We start from the raw sequence: 17334 nt of genomic DNA, 5'->3' as shown, positions 1-17334 counted from the left end.
ATATGTTAACCAATATAAGCATACTACCTTTTCTTTCTTTGATAAAGCACTTCTCACTCTGTTAAAAATGACAAGGGAGGGGAATTTAGTTTTCCTTTAGGATTTTTATAGCTAGCTTCTGTTTAGTTCTTCAAAAGGAAGACACTGCTTCCAATCAGTGTCTTCAAAAGGAAAAATAAGTCATACATCTCTGGGCTTAAAAAAATTAAAATATTTCCTTTTATTTATCTCATTTATTGATAGTCAAGTGCCTCTGTTTTACACAGGTTTCTCTTGGTCCAGAAGACCAAAGTCATCCATTAAGGTTAAGGAAAGCCTAAATCTCTAAAAAGTGCCTCTGAATGAATGTCTTGAGCACTGTTGCATATTTGTCTATTTACATTGCTAGGAGAAACAGGTGCCTATTTCCAGAGATAAATGACTTGACCTCCAATGCTCACTCTGTTTCTTTAATACAAGGAGGGGGAATAGCAATCCAGAATGATCCTATGGCTGCTGCAAGATTAAATACTCAGAAAAAATGACATGCCTGTCGGAAACTAGCCTTCTATAATGCTTACAGCTACATGGAATGTATGGGTACAGTAATCCATTTTCCATTTGCAAAGAAGTGCTCAGCATGCTTTTCAGGTTCTGGGCTCTACCTTTCAAGGGTAATGAGGCCTTGATACTTCAATTCTTCTCTGAAGGGGAAAGGAGTTATATGGCCAAACAAATTTCCCCCAAAATGAAGTTAGGATATTGACTGAGGAAGGGAGCAGTAATTAGTTCTGTTGGGCTAAATGGGGATGAAAGAATTTTGACATAATTGGAAATAGTGGTGGTATGAAAGTGTCCTAATAGCCTCAAAAGAAGGTATTTTCAAACGTTAAGGTTTTGGGGGAAAATATCTTTCTGATGATCCAATATTATTTTCTATGTTCAGATCAGAAGGCTAGGTAGGGAAACAGATTGCTTAGGAAGAACAGAGCAAGTTATAGGGAAATCCCACCATTTAGCAAGAGCAACGTTCCTAGAGAATGTGGAAGAAGAGACTCGAAAGATAATTTTGTCAATAGATAAAAATATTTTCACAGCTGCCTGCATGCTCAGAGAACTTATCTTTGTAAGAATCTCAGCTTTGTTTGTAGTAAGAGTATACCTCAAACCATATTAATATATGTTTAATATAACATAGGGCCCCCATATTAGAGAGAACTCAAAATAATTTGTTAAGGAGGATGCTTGGGGTAAACAATTCCACTTCAGCTGCAGCCGTCAGAGCTGAATTGGGACATTTCTCACTGTACACCTATACAATCACTAGGGCGGTAGCCTACTGGCTAAAAATGACCCAGATGGATGCCAGCAGACTCCCTAAAATATGTCTAGAGGAACAGCAGATTTCAAACCCTCAAAGGTATTCCTGGCTAACCCGGCTGTCAGAAATATTGAACCGATATGGCGTAGGGTTCCCGTTGTGTGACACACTGAACCAAGTTAAACAACGGATTAAAGATATACATGGGCAAATGGACATGGCAACCCTTTCAACTAATCATTCCCTTAAACTGCTGACAGCAATTAAAACAACTTTTACTCTGGAAAAGTATTTACATTTAGAAATGCCATCAGTGGAGAGACAGTTATTTGTTAAGTTTAGATTTGAACTTCTAGATACCAACGTTAGATTCGGCCGTTATCGGAAAATCCCGTATGACAAAAGAATATGCATATGTGGGGTAAACGTCGTGGAGGACACGGCGCATATAATATTCGAATGTAGTCTCTTATCAAGAAGTAAGAAAACAATATCTGTCCAATTAGCATTTCTGTTGAGGGCTGACTCTCCTCCCCTGGTAAGAGCGATCACTCGATACCTTAAAAGAATGACGGCAATACGAGCCAGTTATATCAAAAAAAAAATTATCGATTGTAAGGAAGATGAGCTCAGTTAGAGAGGAGCTATCCTATTTGGGTTATCTAGTCTTGGCAACTTAGCTATTGAAATTTGATATTGTAAAATTTTAATGTCATCTATCATATATTTTTAGATTGCTATTTTTATAACTGTTTTATCTTTTTCCCTTTTTCTTTTCTGTTTTGTTTGAAAAGGCCTTCGGGCTATTCAATAAACTATACTAAAATATAACATAGTTAACATCTTGGAAATATGTGGCCATACCTATTGAAAGAAGAACAATGGCAGAGTAAAAACCTTAGTTTCAGGAGGAAGAGACTTTATTGTTCTCTATAGCAATAGCACTTAGATTTATATACCGCTTCATAGTGCTTTACAGTCCTCTCTAAGCGGTTTAGTCAACTTATTCCCCCTAACAATCTGGGTCCTCATTTTACCAATCTCTGAAGGATGGAAGGCTGAGTAGGCCCAGAACAAACTGCACAAGTTTTCAAAAAATTAAAAAATCTTGGAACACACCCAATCTAGCATAAATAATATTCTAAAATGACCAATGTTCCACATTTAATCTCTATTTCATGATTTATAATGTACCTTACAAAAGTGAACACCAACTGACTACCATCCATCATCTTACTAGAGCATTTTGACTATTTCCAATATTTTTGTGCCACCTGGGATTGTTTTGTCCTCTCAGGTGGTAAAAGTTTCTGTGGTTAAAAAATAATGATCTTGGAGACTAGTGTCACACATCACCACTCAGCTGGCTATTCTGCAGACCATCTCTGATACTAGTGCACCTCAGAGAAAGGCCCGAATGCTCACAGTTTAATGAGTGACATGTAGAAGTAGCAGTAATCGCAGCAGATGGAAATTGCTGTTTAACTTTCTTCACAACTGATGAAGAATGCTGAGTCTGTAATTCATTACAGAGTGGAGTCCGCTTCAGTTTTATCACCCGGCTGGTTGCAAACTTTCTGGATGAGGGAGACTCTGGGATCATTTGGCCAAGTTCCCTATGGTCAGCATTTCTAAGAGAGGCCTGAGAATTTTTAGTCAATGATACGGTCCTTGCATAAAGAGTTCTGGAAATCTTTTTGCTTGTTAAGGAAGTATCTCTGCTAGGACACTTAAGAGCCATTTGGGCATGTGAAGATGCTGCTATCTTTAAAGAAGCTGAGTTCTTAACTTTGATGTGGGTACTTGTTGAGGGGCCAGAGAATTGAACTGGCTTCCGAACTATTCTGCTATTCAGCTGAGTTTCTTCCTCATCAGGAGAACCAATTATTCGTCTGTAAAAAAATCATTAAGTCCAGTAAAGACAGAAGTAAATATTCAACATAAGCAAAAAATATTTTTACTCTAATATCTGCCTAAAATGATATATACGCATATATTAGACATTTCAAACATCAAGGATGAGGAACTAAGACAACATATTGATACTAATAATCATTTGTATTTGGCATAAACAATAGAAAAATATATTCTTATTTAATACCAAATATAATTTCATCATTTTTCCAAGTATATTTTTCTTACATTCATTATTATTACAAAATGGACTTGTACTTTATTTTATAGTAAAGAGAAAAACATGGATTTTTGTGACAGGAGAAGGAGCAGGAGAAGAAGCATGAGTGTAGCATCTCTCCACTACTCATTAAAGAAGTTTCCATATGAGTGAAAAAAAAAGTTACTGCTGCTTTAAGAACTGCCTTCATTGAAGATTGATTTAAGATTGTTCACTGCCAAGAATCACTTGTTGAGATGGGTTACTCAAAGTGAATGAATGTGACACTAAAGCAGTGGTGAAATGTAAAATTTGTTACTACCGGTTCTGTGGGCGTGGCTTGGTTGGGGGGGGGGTAAAATGACTGAATGGGCGTGGCCAACTTTTTTTTCTTTTTTTTTAAACCATTTTTTTTACAACCTCTTCAGCTGAACAGGTTGTAAAAAAAATGCTTTTAAAGCCTCTGACGATCCCAGCTGAGCCACGCGATCATCAGAGGCTTTTTTTTTTTTTACTTTTAAAAGCATTTTTTCGGCCAAAGAGGTTGTAGAAAAAATGTTTTTAAAAATTAAAAAAAAAAAAGCCTCTGATGATTGCGCAGCTCTGCTGGGCAATTGGGGTGGGGGGTGGGGCAGGGATTTTTGCTACTGGTTCTCCGAACCACCCACCTCCATCGCTACAAGATCGGGCGATCCGGTCCGAACCGGGAGCATTTCACCCCTGCTCTAAAGGAAAAGCACTTTATTTCCGGTTTGAATGGAGATGAGAAAAAAGTTCACTATTTTAATGAATGCACAGGTGCTGCCTTTGCACAAGGTTTAAAACATTTCTTCCTAATAACTTTCAAAACAGATATACAAGCTTAGTATTTTGTAATATATTGTTTAACATATTGAAAGCAGGAGGGTTTACTCATCCTTTTGTAACACACTAACTGCATATCGCATGGTAACACACATGATTCTTCTATCAAGATTCTGAGTAAAAAAACTCGAGCGCAAATATAATTTTTAATCCATTTAAAGGCTACAACAGACAAATGAACCACAAAACCTACCGTTTACATACTGGAGACATATTCTGAAGGCTTCCTTTCAAAGAATGCTCCTCAAGAGTCCAACACTCTATCAGCTCCTGTGGTACTCGCCAGTAGCTGGCACCTTGTAATTTCAAACATATCATTTCACAATATTCAAGAGGCATAAATTTGGTAACTTCTACATAAAATTCACTGTTATGCAATAAGGAATGTATTAATGCAACTGGAAACATACCTTCATTACAAGAGTTTCTCTTTGTGTTCCCATAATTAAAGAGCAATATTCTGAATATCTTTTTCTACATACAAAATTGAACTACATCCAGCATTATGTAAGTGAAGTAGCTGACAAAGAAATATGAAATCTTGTTCCCTCTCCTCATCTTTTTACTCAGTGGTCCCTCCTAACCTTTCCAGCTCTGGACCGGCAGCAGGCAGCAATGACAGGGAAAGGGATGGTTTCATGTGCATAACCTAATCCCGTGCATGCACAAATGGAGTTTTGCATGTTCGCTCATCACTTCCACGGTCTAGTTCCCAATGGGCCACAGACCCAATTCTTGTGGACCAAGAATTGAGGACCCCTGCTTTTACTGCATACCTCCCAACGTTTGGAAGATTTTCAACCTGCTGTAGTTGTTCTATGTGGAGGGAGAGAGATATTGCAGGATACAACTCCTATTTTCTAATTTATAATATTTTTTACCTTTTTATAATTTATATTATACTATTTTTTACTTTTCTCAATTTCAGGCTATTGCCTGAAGTCATAATATGTTTCTAAAAAAAGAACAAAATAATGGCTATTATACTTAACTGACTTCTTTAGGGAGGTAATGTGCATGTTTTCAAAATTCACAATACTTGTTCTGACAGAAATGAATATTAAACTCAGTGGTGGGTTTCAAAATTTTTTACTACTGGTTCTGTGGGTGTGGCTTGGTGGGCGTGGCAGGGGAAGGATACTGTAAAATCTCCATTTCCTCCCGATCAGCTGGGACATGGGAGGCAGAGAATAGATGGCGGCAGGGCCAGTCAGAATTTTTACTACCGGTTCTCCAAACTACTCAAAATTTCTGCTACCAGTTCTCCAGAACTGGTCAGAACCTGCTGAAACCCACCTCTGATTAAACTATCATGCCAGCACATGATAGCATGAACCAAATATATGATATTTGAAATGGTATTTCTTGTATTTTACAATTGCTGGTTACCTTTTTACTATAGGGAAATAATAGCTGGTTGTTTGAGCCTGAGTAATAGTACCCAATAGTACCCAAGATACTGGTTTTGTTACATTAAGAGCCAGTTATTCCCTTTTTCTTATGTTGCTGAATGAATAAAATGAATGAAAAATAAATGAAAAAATACCCTGGTTAACCTTCAACAGCCCATTCCCAACCATAAATAATTATATTTTTTAAAAATTCCATCTTCAAATATAGAAATACACACACACACACACACATACCTCTTCCTTCCCAAGCCTCAAATGCATCCATTATCTTCTTCAATTCTGTTACTGAATAGTAACTCCAAATGTACTGGATGTTGTTTCCAGCCTCTCTAGTAAAAAAATGTAGAAAAAGATATTGTTTTACTAAATGAAAAACAAAACTTTGCTAAAGTTACTTTTTCTTACCCAAGAATCATGAATAATTGAAAGAAAGCAACTTAGCACAATAAGGCACAATTATGTGTTTAGGTGAACTATTTTATTCAGCCAAGCACCAACACAAGATTACACTGTCTTCATTGCTGAATGTTGATAACACATTTGTAAGACTCAATGTAGCATTCTTACTTGCCTAATTATTTTTGCATAATAATTCCATCTAGGTATCCAGATAAATAGATAGATCTTATGCAATCAAACTGAATGGATAACAAGAGTAACATTTAGTTCTACCCCAAAATCAATGAATTAATTACATTTGAGTGAATTACTGTTTAATCTATTGTATTTTCTGGGCAATATATGTTTAAATATTCCAGGCTTAGTTTTATTAATAACAATTAAGATCCAGCGTATGGTACTATACAGACATAACAGTAGAAATCTAGTTCCATAACTAGACTTTCTTTTGCTCTCCTTTTCCTATATATCCTTCAGAACTGTATCAGATGTATTCAAACATTCCACAGCAGAGAAACTGAGTATCCACAGGCATTTTCTAGCAGATGTTAACACACCATATAGAAACATAATTGGAGAGTTTTATATTAAATCTTTAATGTTACTTTAAGTAATAATTAGACAGTATATTCTTCTACCCAAAAGTAATTTCTATTGTATTGCATTTAATGGGACTACATTATTATGACTAGATATAAGACTGCAATCTTAACCAATTTGGGTAAATAAGTAAATATCAAAAGGAATGACACAGGGAAAGATTTGCTTATTTTTAGAAAACTGTCACTATTGTTGAGCACAATAGTAGGAACATAACTTCCTGGTAGCTGTTGAGGAACGAGTCCCATGATGATATGTCACTGTTCACAAGGACAACGAATGAGTAATACTGAAGTCTAAAGCATCTGGAGAATATCTGCCATTTTTTTTCTTTAAACAGAAATTGCATAATGAGGTATATAAATTCATTTATAATCTTAATATATAATCACCTGGCTGAGAAACATCTCACCTTTTGTAAATATTTTTACTATTTATTCGTCCTCCTAGTTCCTTTTCAACTGCAGTTATTCCATCTGCTTTTGTACCATATATACCAATTATTCTACTCTCACAGCTGGCACCAGAAGTGTTGAGGTAATGCAAGACCCAAACTGTTGGTTTAGTGCATATTAAGCCATAAGAGTCACAAAAACCTACAAGTGCCTAGAAAAGAAGTATACCAACACATATATTCAATCAAACAATCTGGTTATTTAATATAGTTTACATAATTAGAGTTATTAAAAAGTATCCAAAATATTGAGTTCATAGTATTTTGCCAATGGTAAATTCCCATATATCTGTAGTCTTACAACTTCTATTCTGAAAAACAGCTTAACAATATTTTAAGTATTTATTATATGTAGCCAACATTTGCTAAATGTGGCTAACTTTTTAAAAAAAGTTTTTCACTGCCAGCCCTTCCTAGACAAAGTAGTTTGTGGAATAAGCCCAAATAAAAGGGTAAAAGTTATTTTCCAGCTGAGAAATATGCATTACTTGTCCTTTATCAAATGTTGAGTATATACTGCAGAATAATTTAAGAACATAGGAAAATTCTGACCTTCTTAAGTTCTACATTTGTTCTAAAACAATATGTCTCCATTTCATTAGCTAGGTGGTCAACAAGACTGTAAGGGTAAGGAATGCCAAAATAATCAGCTTCTTCTTGTAATGCAATTCGTGTTTCCTCATTTTCAGGAATCCAAACTTCTCCATGAAGATAATTTAAGAGGTATTTAAAAAGATTGCCATCACGATCAATAAGGCATGCTCCTGAAAACAGATACAAAAAATATACACATACATTGTATACCTCCATTACTGTAGCATATTATATTGCACAGTAAATCTGTGTTAACGAAGAAGAAAATACAATTAAACTTTTAATTTGTATTAACCAAGTTGGACATAGTTCAACACATTGTACTAGATTAATAGAAGCCAAATCAGGTAGGATTACTTTGTAGCATAAGCCATTCTAGTTTACTACTGTTTATATAGAGAGCATTGTATAACTCTGTCAAATTTGAACACCTATTTAGAAATTATATTTTCCAACATCATATCATATTTATAGAAGAGAATATATGTAGCTCAGGGTTGAACTGTCCTTGACCAAGGACTCTTTATATCATATTTGCTTAAAAGGGTTTACTTTAAAAAAAAATATTTCTTTCCTCTAGACTAAAAGTATATTTTTTTTTTTAGTCTGAGGACCATATTTGGCTATTTAATGGCATGCTAGAGGCTCCACATCAAAAAGCAAACAAAGAGGAAATTGGATAATGATTCATTCCCATTTAATTAAACATGAAGCTTAGTTTTATTCCCTAATATGCAGTAAATTTACTCTTCTGTTCCATTACAAATTAGCTTGATGGAACTTTGGGAGGCTTTGGGCCATATATGAAGCTTTCAGGAGCTTGTATTTGGCCTTGAAGCCACAAAATGTTCCAAAATCTGACCCATTAAATACTAACAAAAAACTGATGAAACATTTCCCCTTCAACTCTAATCACATCCCCAACTGTGCATTGGGCTTTAACTCAGGACACTTGTTTCTATATAGAATGAAATGATACATCTGCAGAATGAGGGCTGTACATAAGAGTGAACTGATGCAGAAGGAAGAAATAAAGAGGTGGTAGTCAAGCTCATAGGAAAAAATAATGCAAAGAAGCCTACAACCAAGTTATCTTATGGTAAACGCTGAAATGCATTTGTTCACCTTTTCAGGTGTTAACATAAACAGTTATAATTTAAGAAGCTTTTTACCTGAATTATCCATTTTTAAAGGAAATCTTCCACTGAACATAGCTGCTAACATTGAATCCTTAAAACGGCATAAAGATTCACGTCTAGCTGTATACATAAAGCCTCCAACATTAAGTTGAATAATATCTACCATCGTTTCAGACTTGCTGTCATCCATCACTTGCTGTCAGTTAATATTGTTGATTAGATTATGTATTTTGACACCTGAAATAAATTTTATATAAAATTGAATTTAGGAGATTAAGAAAATTAGCACTTTTGGTAGCATTATCACTCAAAAATAATAGCTAAATGACTTAAATTTTGTGCTGATTTTTCAGCTCAATCCTTTGGACAATTAGTAGAAATCTTTTAAATGCTGAAGATCTATACCATCATGAGAACGCATATGTAGGTCACACTTCTAACCAAGCATTCTTAAGATTCAATTGCTATAATTCTCATTCCTCAGTCATGGTGGCTGGAATGTCTGAATTGCAGTTCTTACCAATATTAGGTAATTTACAAATGCCTTGTTTCTAGGTGGCTTTTTCTCAACCACTGAAAGCAAATTATATCAATAACTGAAAATCCAACTATTCTTATTTAACATTAATCCCAAGAAACTTGATTACTTTAGTTGGGAAAGTAATTTTCCAAACTAGGAAAGGCCTATTTGGATCCAGAGCTGACCATGTTCCTCAGGCATTTCTTTCTTTGTCCAATATACTCTGGGAGAAACTTGTGAAGTAATGCCCCAATATGCAATTCTAAATACTGAACAGCTACAATTTTAGACTGAAATGCCATGAATATTTGCTTACCTGAATAAAATAGGCATAGTAAAATGGTGAACCATAGCATAAAGTATATACTTTTCATCAAAATGCTAAATGCCAAGAGTAACATATGTTATTAGAACCTCCTTTCAGAAGAGATTATCCAAGCTATGGAGACCTTGTATGATTGCCATTGTGGGGGAAAATAGGAGCCAGTCACTTTGTACATCACCTTGAGCTGCTATGCAACTGTGGGTTATAAATCAAATAAATGCACATGCGCTATGACTTTTCTAAACAAATACACTGAATCCATAAAAACAGTCTGGTCTATAAAATATTGTTTTAGCAAATAATAATAAAACATCTTGATGAGTACAGTACTTCCTATTCCTTTTCCCACTGTGCGATGAGAAAACACAAGAGGACTAGAAATGGAACAGAATATCTAGGTCCAATGAAATTGTCCAAATAAGCTTTCTCTCCTAGAGAGCTTTGCCATGTCATTAATGTTTCTGATACAAATTAGGTCCAAATTGAGCAGCAGATTCTTTCCTAGACCCAGCGATTAGTGTCTCTCCTTTCTAAGATGCAAGAGGGAATTTGGAACAAGCAATGACAAATGACCATGATGTACAATTTGAAGTATGGATATTGGCCAGGCAAGCTGGATTCTTTACATTAACCATGTCCAATAGTCCAGAGAGTCCAAAGAGTACAGAGCTGATGTATGGAACAGTTGGAAGACAACAGCTTTTCTACTGTTGGGAAGAATCCAGTCAGTTTACAGATCGGCTGCCAAAATTCCTTAAAAGCCTGCTAGGTATCACCATCACATAAAGTAAGTGCAGCTATTCCTGGGAACAAAACTATCAGAACTGATGTGTAAAAATGTGGACAGCTCCGAGAAGCCAGCAAGGGGTTACAATTTTACTGCTTCTTAGCTGCCATCCGGTGGTTGGCTAGATTTTTGCAATCTTATTTGAAGGAATCCTGCTCCCCTGCTAAATCAGTCAATCTGCCTCCTCTTTATTAAGAAATTATGTAAGTTGCCAAGGGCAGGGAGGAACACGCAGCATCCGGGCAGGAAGGAGGGAGGGAAGAAACCCAAGCCAGACCTCTTCCTTCTTCTGCAGCCTGAAAACAGCAGCGACTGGAGGAGGAGGAGGAGGAAGCATTGAGCACAAGGGCTTCGCTGTAACGGGATAAGGGGATCCGAGGGAGGCGAGGCCAAGGAAGAAGCCCCAGGAAACGCTCCGCTCGTGAGGTCCGTTACCTTCCTAGTCCGAGGTTCCGCCCAGAAATTTTCGGGACTGGCACTCGAAACCCCGCCTTCCTCTCGCGCTACAGTCTCTGCCGCTTCCATTTCCAAATCCGGCGGAAAGGACGGAGGCGGAGGAGGAGTCACGCGCGGGCTGGATGGCGGGGGGGGGCAAGGGGAAGCACCCGTTGTTAAAGCAGCCCCATGGATGCAACCGGACGACAAAACAAGAAACCACTTGGAAAAAGGCTCCCCCGTCATGGAAGACACTAGCCGAGCGAGTTCTCCTAGAGCCCCAGCTGCCCATCGATCGCTCTTCCACCGCACTTTATGATCGAGCGGGTCCAAACTCGGGTCCACGCGCGCCAGCGTTGCTCGTAGCGTTTAGGTGCTGAATGCCAGCGCGCGCCTGAGTCCTCGCAACGCTCGCGCTCTTGCGTGGCTGCAGTTAAACGGTTCTGGCGTTGAGCGCCGTATCCCTTCTCTTAAATTGGAGAGCGTCGAAGTTACGAGCTTTTTTTTTAAAGAAAGCACACATAAAGCAAGCAAGCATAAATTTATTGAAGCGTCCCGAGTGAGAAATTATGACGTGTTATGGCTCTCCTTTTTTTTTTTTCCTGTCAGTGGTCAGAATCATTTTCTTCCTCTCTTCTTAATATAAAAGCATTTTTCCCACTTGTTTTCTGCTCCCTAACAAGATTTGTGCACATAGGCAAACACCACGGCATATTTTTTTCTAGAATTCAGAAGATTAAATGTACTTTATCCAATGCACATATTGCAGTTTGCTTAAGTAAGGATAGGGCTTGAAGGTTTTGATTATTCCCATTATCTATTTGTGGTTTCTAATAAATAAGGGGAAAAGCCGTAAAGGCATTTAATTTGAGTCCTGGCTCCCAGAATGTGATCTGAATGCTAAAGTTCAGAAGTAGAAATTAATTCTCATGTGGAAAAAGAATGTAAATGATAACAATGTTTCCAGCTGAGGCTTTTATCATTCATGGGTCCAAACATTTGTGCCTCCATTTGTAATTTTTCAAGATTTTTTTTTCTCAGAAAAAAGCCATTAAGATAGGAAACCAAGAGCCTTCTGAAAGCATAGACAATTCAGAGCAGCTCAAAAATCCTCTCTAATGCAGAGATTTCCCTTTCAAGCTCCAGTCACTTTCTTTTATCTTAACCTATCTCACAGTGTTGTGGGGGAAAACAGGTGGAGGGACCGTTGGGTGCTTTGCCTTGAGCTCTTGAATGAAAGACAAATCTTATTTATTTCAATAATAACCATTGAAATAAACTTGCATTATGGTGTTGTGGAGATGGGAATTAAAGAAACATCCCATTTAGGGCAGACAGAATCAGCTTAATTATTTATTGCAATAAAGGATCAAACCTTGATATAGCTATCAAGTGTTTGAACGCCATATGATTTTCAACTCAGAATATTTATACAGTTTCAAACAGGATTCTGTGGAGTCAGCAATTCATATGGTCCTATACATTTGTCATTTTTAATTGACATTTCCTAATTACTCAGTTTGCAGAACAGTTATAATAATTCTTCTAAAAAGTTACTGAAGCATATTTTTCAAATTATCTCTTGTTGAAACAACAATATGGACATCTCTGTTACTCTGACCTTCAAAGTGTAAATCACCTAGACTGTTCTTATCTGTGACAACTGAGAGGCCTTGAAGTAAGAGTCCTAGTAGAAAGGAATGTGCCCGCCTGTGTGCAAGCAATTTCTCTCTTACAATATTAAGAACAAAGAGGGCCCTTCAGTGACCATCTAGTTGGACTCGTGTTTACTTTATTATTTTATTTGTTACCTTTCCCACCATAATGGTACTTCCCAAGATAGATAAGTGAAGAGGCTAGTTCCTTCTTAGAAAACCAGAATAAGAGTTAGCTGCATAGGTCCCTTGTGCTTTTTTCTTGTCCTGAAGATGGAAGGAAAATACATTGTAATATTTAGCTGCACCCATAGGAGCCTTTTATGGCGCCTGAGAAGATGCTGGTAGAGCTGCTGTCCTCACATTAATCTTAGCTGCTGCAACCAGTGGCTGTGATGGGGAGAGAGTCTATGTAATTTAATTTGGGGAATTATCTGAGCCCTTGTTAATGCAGTCAAAGCTTCTGGGATGCCCTGCAGAGACAGTATGTTCCTTGTGCCAATCAGAATGCAGCAGGCATTCCTCTCCTGCCACAGGCAATCCATTACCTGCCAAAGAGGAACACTGAGAATGACAAGGGCTACAGCAACCCTGACATGCTGTAGATACCTTTGCAGAGTATAACAAGTACAGGTAGTCCTCAACTTACAACCACAATTGAGCTCAAAATTAATGTTGCTTTGTGATACAATTTTTAGATTAATTTTGCCTCATTTTACGACCTTGCTTGCAGTGAGTCACTAGTTGTTAAATTAGTAACATGGTTGTTAAGTGAATGTGACTTCCCTACTGACTTTGCTTGTCAAAAGTTGCAAAAGGGGATTACATGACCCTAGGATATTGCAAATGTCATAAACATGAGTCAGTTGTCAAGCATCTGACAACCTTTTTATCCAATCCCATTTTTTGATCTCTTAATATACTGCTCAAAAAAATAAAGGGAACACAAGCAGAAGACATCCGAGATCTGAATGAATGAAATATCTTATTAAATACATTGTTCTTTACATACAGTAGTTTATACACTGCTCAAACAACTAAAGGGAACACAAAACTACACTATGTAACAAACAAAGAATTTAATAAGGCTATTTCATTCATTCAGATCTCGGATGTCTTCTGCTTGTGTTCCCTTTATTTTTTTGAGCAGTGTATATATTGTCCCTTATTTGATTCATGTCTTTATTGTCCTCTTCTTGTTTTATTCGTTGATTTATCTATTCTGCCTTTTCCTCTGGTCTTTCTATTATCTCCTCTTATTTCCTGTGTTTTATGATCTTTATTCATTGTCCCTTGTTGAAGATTTTCTGATTTTCCCACAATGTCATGTATTAAGTCTTTTATCTCCCTCTGGTTATTTATCAACATATAAGTGCTTTGAAGCATCAACATCATTTCTTTTTGAAATCCAGTCATCTCTCCCTGATGCAACATCTTGTCTTATTTTGATAGATCCAAATATTGCTCAATAGACTGTCAGTTATCTGTCACCGCCCCAAAGTCTCAATTGTCTATTAGCTCAGAAAGCCAGTTTAGAAACCATTTGCTCAATCCTAGCGTTGCTCTTCAGGGGAATGCAATAGTTATAGCTTTTTGTGTCCCACAGTTAGTCAATTAGTTCCATTTAGGTAATCCAGAAAGATTTCCAAATGTCTCCTTAAGTCCTCTCTGTAAGTTCAGTCATAGATCCTGGCATTTAAAAGTCGCTTTCTTTAAATGTCTTTCATAGTCTCACAGTTAAAACCTCCATAACCATGAAGTAGACCAATATAGAACAGTAGATAGCACAGCAGTCCTCCAGATGTTATTTATTTCCACTTTTTTTTCTTTTGTCTTATCAGTACTTTCCAAGGTTGTAGGAGTTTAGAATATTTCCATTTAAAATATGACGCCTTCAGCTTAAAGTTCAACATTGCACAAAATCTAGCAAATATTTATTTCAGTTTTTGCAAATAGTCAATATTCAGATGAATAATTCCAGCATTTTAAAATGCCTTACCAAAATATTGCCAATAAAGTTTGAAACTTCAATCTTTTTATATTTTAAAGATTTTGCACTCTCCTTTTCATTCCTCTTCTTTCAGGTCTGTAATTTTTCTCTCTAATTATTCACCACTTAAACAAGCATTTCAAAGAGTCTCTTTTCCAGGGTTTATTTTCTTTGGAGTTAGGTGCTAGGTAAAAAGAGAATCTCACCTAGTTCTGATCACTGTTCATCTACACCACTCCAGCACATTCTTTGTTTCTTCGGCTGCCCCAGCTTCCCGGCAGCCATAATGGCTGCTTCTCCTTTTCGTCGTTGGATGGGAGGGAATCCCTGGGTCCATCTGGAGAGCCGTTGCTCTCCATGACCTGCAGGGTGCCCCTCCTTTCTTCATCACCCCTACAGGGTGACTTTAGCCCCTTGCCCCCCCCCCCAATGAGGAGGATTCGATGCGAGTTTGCGGAGCCCCGCTCCTTACATCCGATCTCATCACGACATCTTGTGTGGGTATTTTCAAGTAAACAAATAGTCACTAACATGGCTGGTATTAAGTACTGGCTAATGATCTAGAGGATAGAGTACTACATTTTCCACCATGTACAATACATTTGAGTAATGTCTTGGAATCTTGGCTTAAATAAGAAAAACTACTTTTTCCAGGAACTGGTATAAAATAATTTGAATTTTAGACTAGAAACAATTGTTCTGGTAATGCCAATAACATGTGATCAAGAGAGAATACTGGTTTGTCAAAATGTACTGAAGCCAATGTAAATTTTAACTGAAAAGACAGAAATGTTATCTAACGTCATAGATAATTTCTGTGCTCTGAGCTATAGAGAGATTTGACAATGTTGATCTTTTTTTAAAATAGAAAATCTTACAATTTTGTTAAGGAACTTACTTTTTCAGTACAGTATGCATTTAAATTGGATGACTGGACTGAATTTTTAAGGTGATCTTAGGGGTGTGATTATCATTATATTTAGAAACATGAATATATTTGGACAGAATAATAGAGATAAATAGAATAAAATACTTTGTATGGCCAGGTGTGATTAAGCATACAAGGAATCACCGTGAGAGGGTGGTTGGATCGATTTTCCCCCTTGGATTGTGGTCGTTGTGGATTGTGACTGTGTCCTCTGTTGTGAGGGGACAGTGGACTTGGTCCTGTGAATTATGTGTGAGATTCCCCACTTCCCTACCTTCTTCCCTGTCCTTTTAAGGACCCTTAGGATATGGTCATGGCAAGCCACTATGACCAAACTGTACTCAGCAGCGGAGCTTCTTGGTCTGTGAGACTCCCCCCTCTCGCAGGCTTGGCCCTCCACTCTATCGAGGGCCTACCTCGATGACGGGCTTTGGAACCCCGAGAGGTGGCATGTCGCAAAGAGGGGGTTGTGGGGTTTTTTAAAATTGTCTATGTCTAATCTTTTAAGGGGTTTGGGGAGGGGGGAGGGGAGTGGTATTGGAATTAGGGGCGTGGGTTTGGGGGATAACCCACCAAGGGGAGGGTTGGGCCCGGCCACGACGCGCGGCGGGGCGGGTGGGGGACCCAGGGGCAATGGAGGGGGTCGAGCTTGTTCGGACTGTGTTTTTACCATCAGTACTGTGAGTGGGAGGGGTAGATATGGTGGGAGCAGGGGGCCATATCATGTTAAGGGAGCACGCACCCGCTGTCTCCAAGCAGTAGGGTGCTCCGGCCCCCAAGGCTCCACCCGTTTGCCAGGTTGCACAGATCCTCACGGCCCGGGCCTTCGTCTGATGTTGTGCAACGCCAGGTCCGTAGTAAATAAAGCCCCCCTCATCTGTGATCTTGTTCAGGAGGGGGGAGCGGACCTGGCGGGTATTACGGAGACCTGGTTGGGCCCGGAGGGAGGGGTCCCTCTGGTAGAAATGTGCCCACCAGGCTTCCACGCATTCCATCAGCCGAGGTCACAAGGGAGGGGCGGGGGAGTAGCGGTTATTATTAGAGAAGGCCTTAGGCCCAGGGAGACCACTGTACCTCAGACAGCTGGTTGTGAGTCCCTCCTTGTGAAGTGGGGCCATGGGGTTCAGATGGGCTTGCTGATCACGTACCTGGCTCCCTGCCGCGTGGCAGCAACCCTGCCTGAGCTACTCAACGTTATCGCTGCGGTGGCGGTTGATACCCCCAGACTTATGGTCATGGGGGATTTCAACCTGCCGTCCGTGGGTGAGACGTCTGAGGTGGCTCGGGAGTTCATGGCTTCCATGACGGCCATGGATCTGACCCAACTAATTCATGGCCCTACGCACACTGGGGGAAACACACTGGACTTGCTTTTTGTCTCTGGACAGTGGTTGAGTGATCTTAAGATAGGGGATGTAGTCATCGAGCCCTTGTCATGGTCGGATCACTCTCTCCTTCGCCTCGACCTTCGTACCGCGGCACCCCGCTGCAGGGAGGCGGAACCGATAAGATGGTACCGCCCCAGGCGCCTGATGGAACCCGATAGGTTCCAGACGGAGCTTGGGCCAATTCCTGAGGTTCTGGCTCACGCCTCGACTGGAGACCTAGTGGCCGCCTGGGATAGGGCGGCCGCTGGGGCCCTGGATCGAGTCGTGCCTTTGCGGCCTCTGACCCGGCGCGGCTCTCGCCTGGCTCCTTGGTTTACCGAGGAGCTGAGGGAGATGAAGCGCCAGAAAAGACGCCTAGAGAGTAGTTGGAGAGCTAGTCTTTCTGAATTGGACCGGACACTGGTTAGATCCCATATTAGGACTTACCTAGT

At 38.9% G+C, this 17334-nt stretch overlaps 1 protein-coding gene across 2 annotated transcripts; it reads right to left on the bottom strand.

Moving 5' to 3' along the window:
- Positions 1 to 2447: 2447 nt before the first annotated feature.
- On the bottom strand, positions 2448 to 11011 carry KCTD18 (potassium channel tetramerization domain containing 18). 2 transcript variants are annotated; one of them, XM_070956816.1, is made up of 7 exons: positions 10943 to 11011; positions 8909 to 9112; positions 7695 to 7906; positions 7101 to 7294; positions 5924 to 6018; positions 4471 to 4573; positions 2448 to 3192 (listed from the first exon to the last, which is right to left on the bottom strand). In XM_070956816.1, exons 2-7 carry the CDS (start codon positions 9063 to 9065, stop codon positions 2646 to 2648), a joined length of 1308 nt encoding a protein of 435 aa, XP_070812917.1. In that variant the 5' UTR covers positions 9066 to 9112; positions 10943 to 11011; the 3' UTR covers positions 2448 to 2645. The 2 variants fall into 2 exon arrangements, with proteins under 2 accessions (XP_070812917.1, XP_070812916.1); XM_070956815.1 differs by lacking the exon at positions 10943 to 11011 and adding an exon at positions 9712 to 9807.
- Between the last annotated feature and the right edge of the window lie 6323 nt (positions 11012 to 17334).

This window comes from Pituophis catenifer, unplaced genomic scaffold (assembly GCF_029215685.1).
Source record: "Pituophis catenifer annectens isolate HBS135680 unplaced genomic scaffold, rPitCat1.0.hap2 SCAF_1, whole genome shotgun sequence".
Classification (NCBI taxonomy): domain Eukaryota; kingdom Metazoa; phylum Chordata; class Lepidosauria; order Squamata; family Colubridae; genus Pituophis; species Pituophis catenifer.
The sequence above is the reverse complement of the archived record's forward strand: the minus strand, read 5'-3'. Positions and strand labels throughout refer to the sequence as shown.

Excerpts from the sequence above, each read along its gene's own strand:
- KCTD18 (XM_070956816.1), bottom strand. The coding sequence starts at position 9,065 with ATGGATGACAGCAAGTCTGAAACGATGGTAGATATTATTCAACTTAAT. Across the intron at positions 4,574-5,923 it reads TGAGGCTTGGGAAGGAAGAG|GTGCCAGCTACTGGCGAGTA; the intron begins GTATGTGTGTGT and ends TGAAATTACAAG. Across the intron at positions 3,193-4,470 it reads ATGTCTCCAGTATGTAAACG|ACGAATAATTGGTTCTCCTG; the intron begins GTAGGTTTTGTG and ends ATTTTTTTACAG.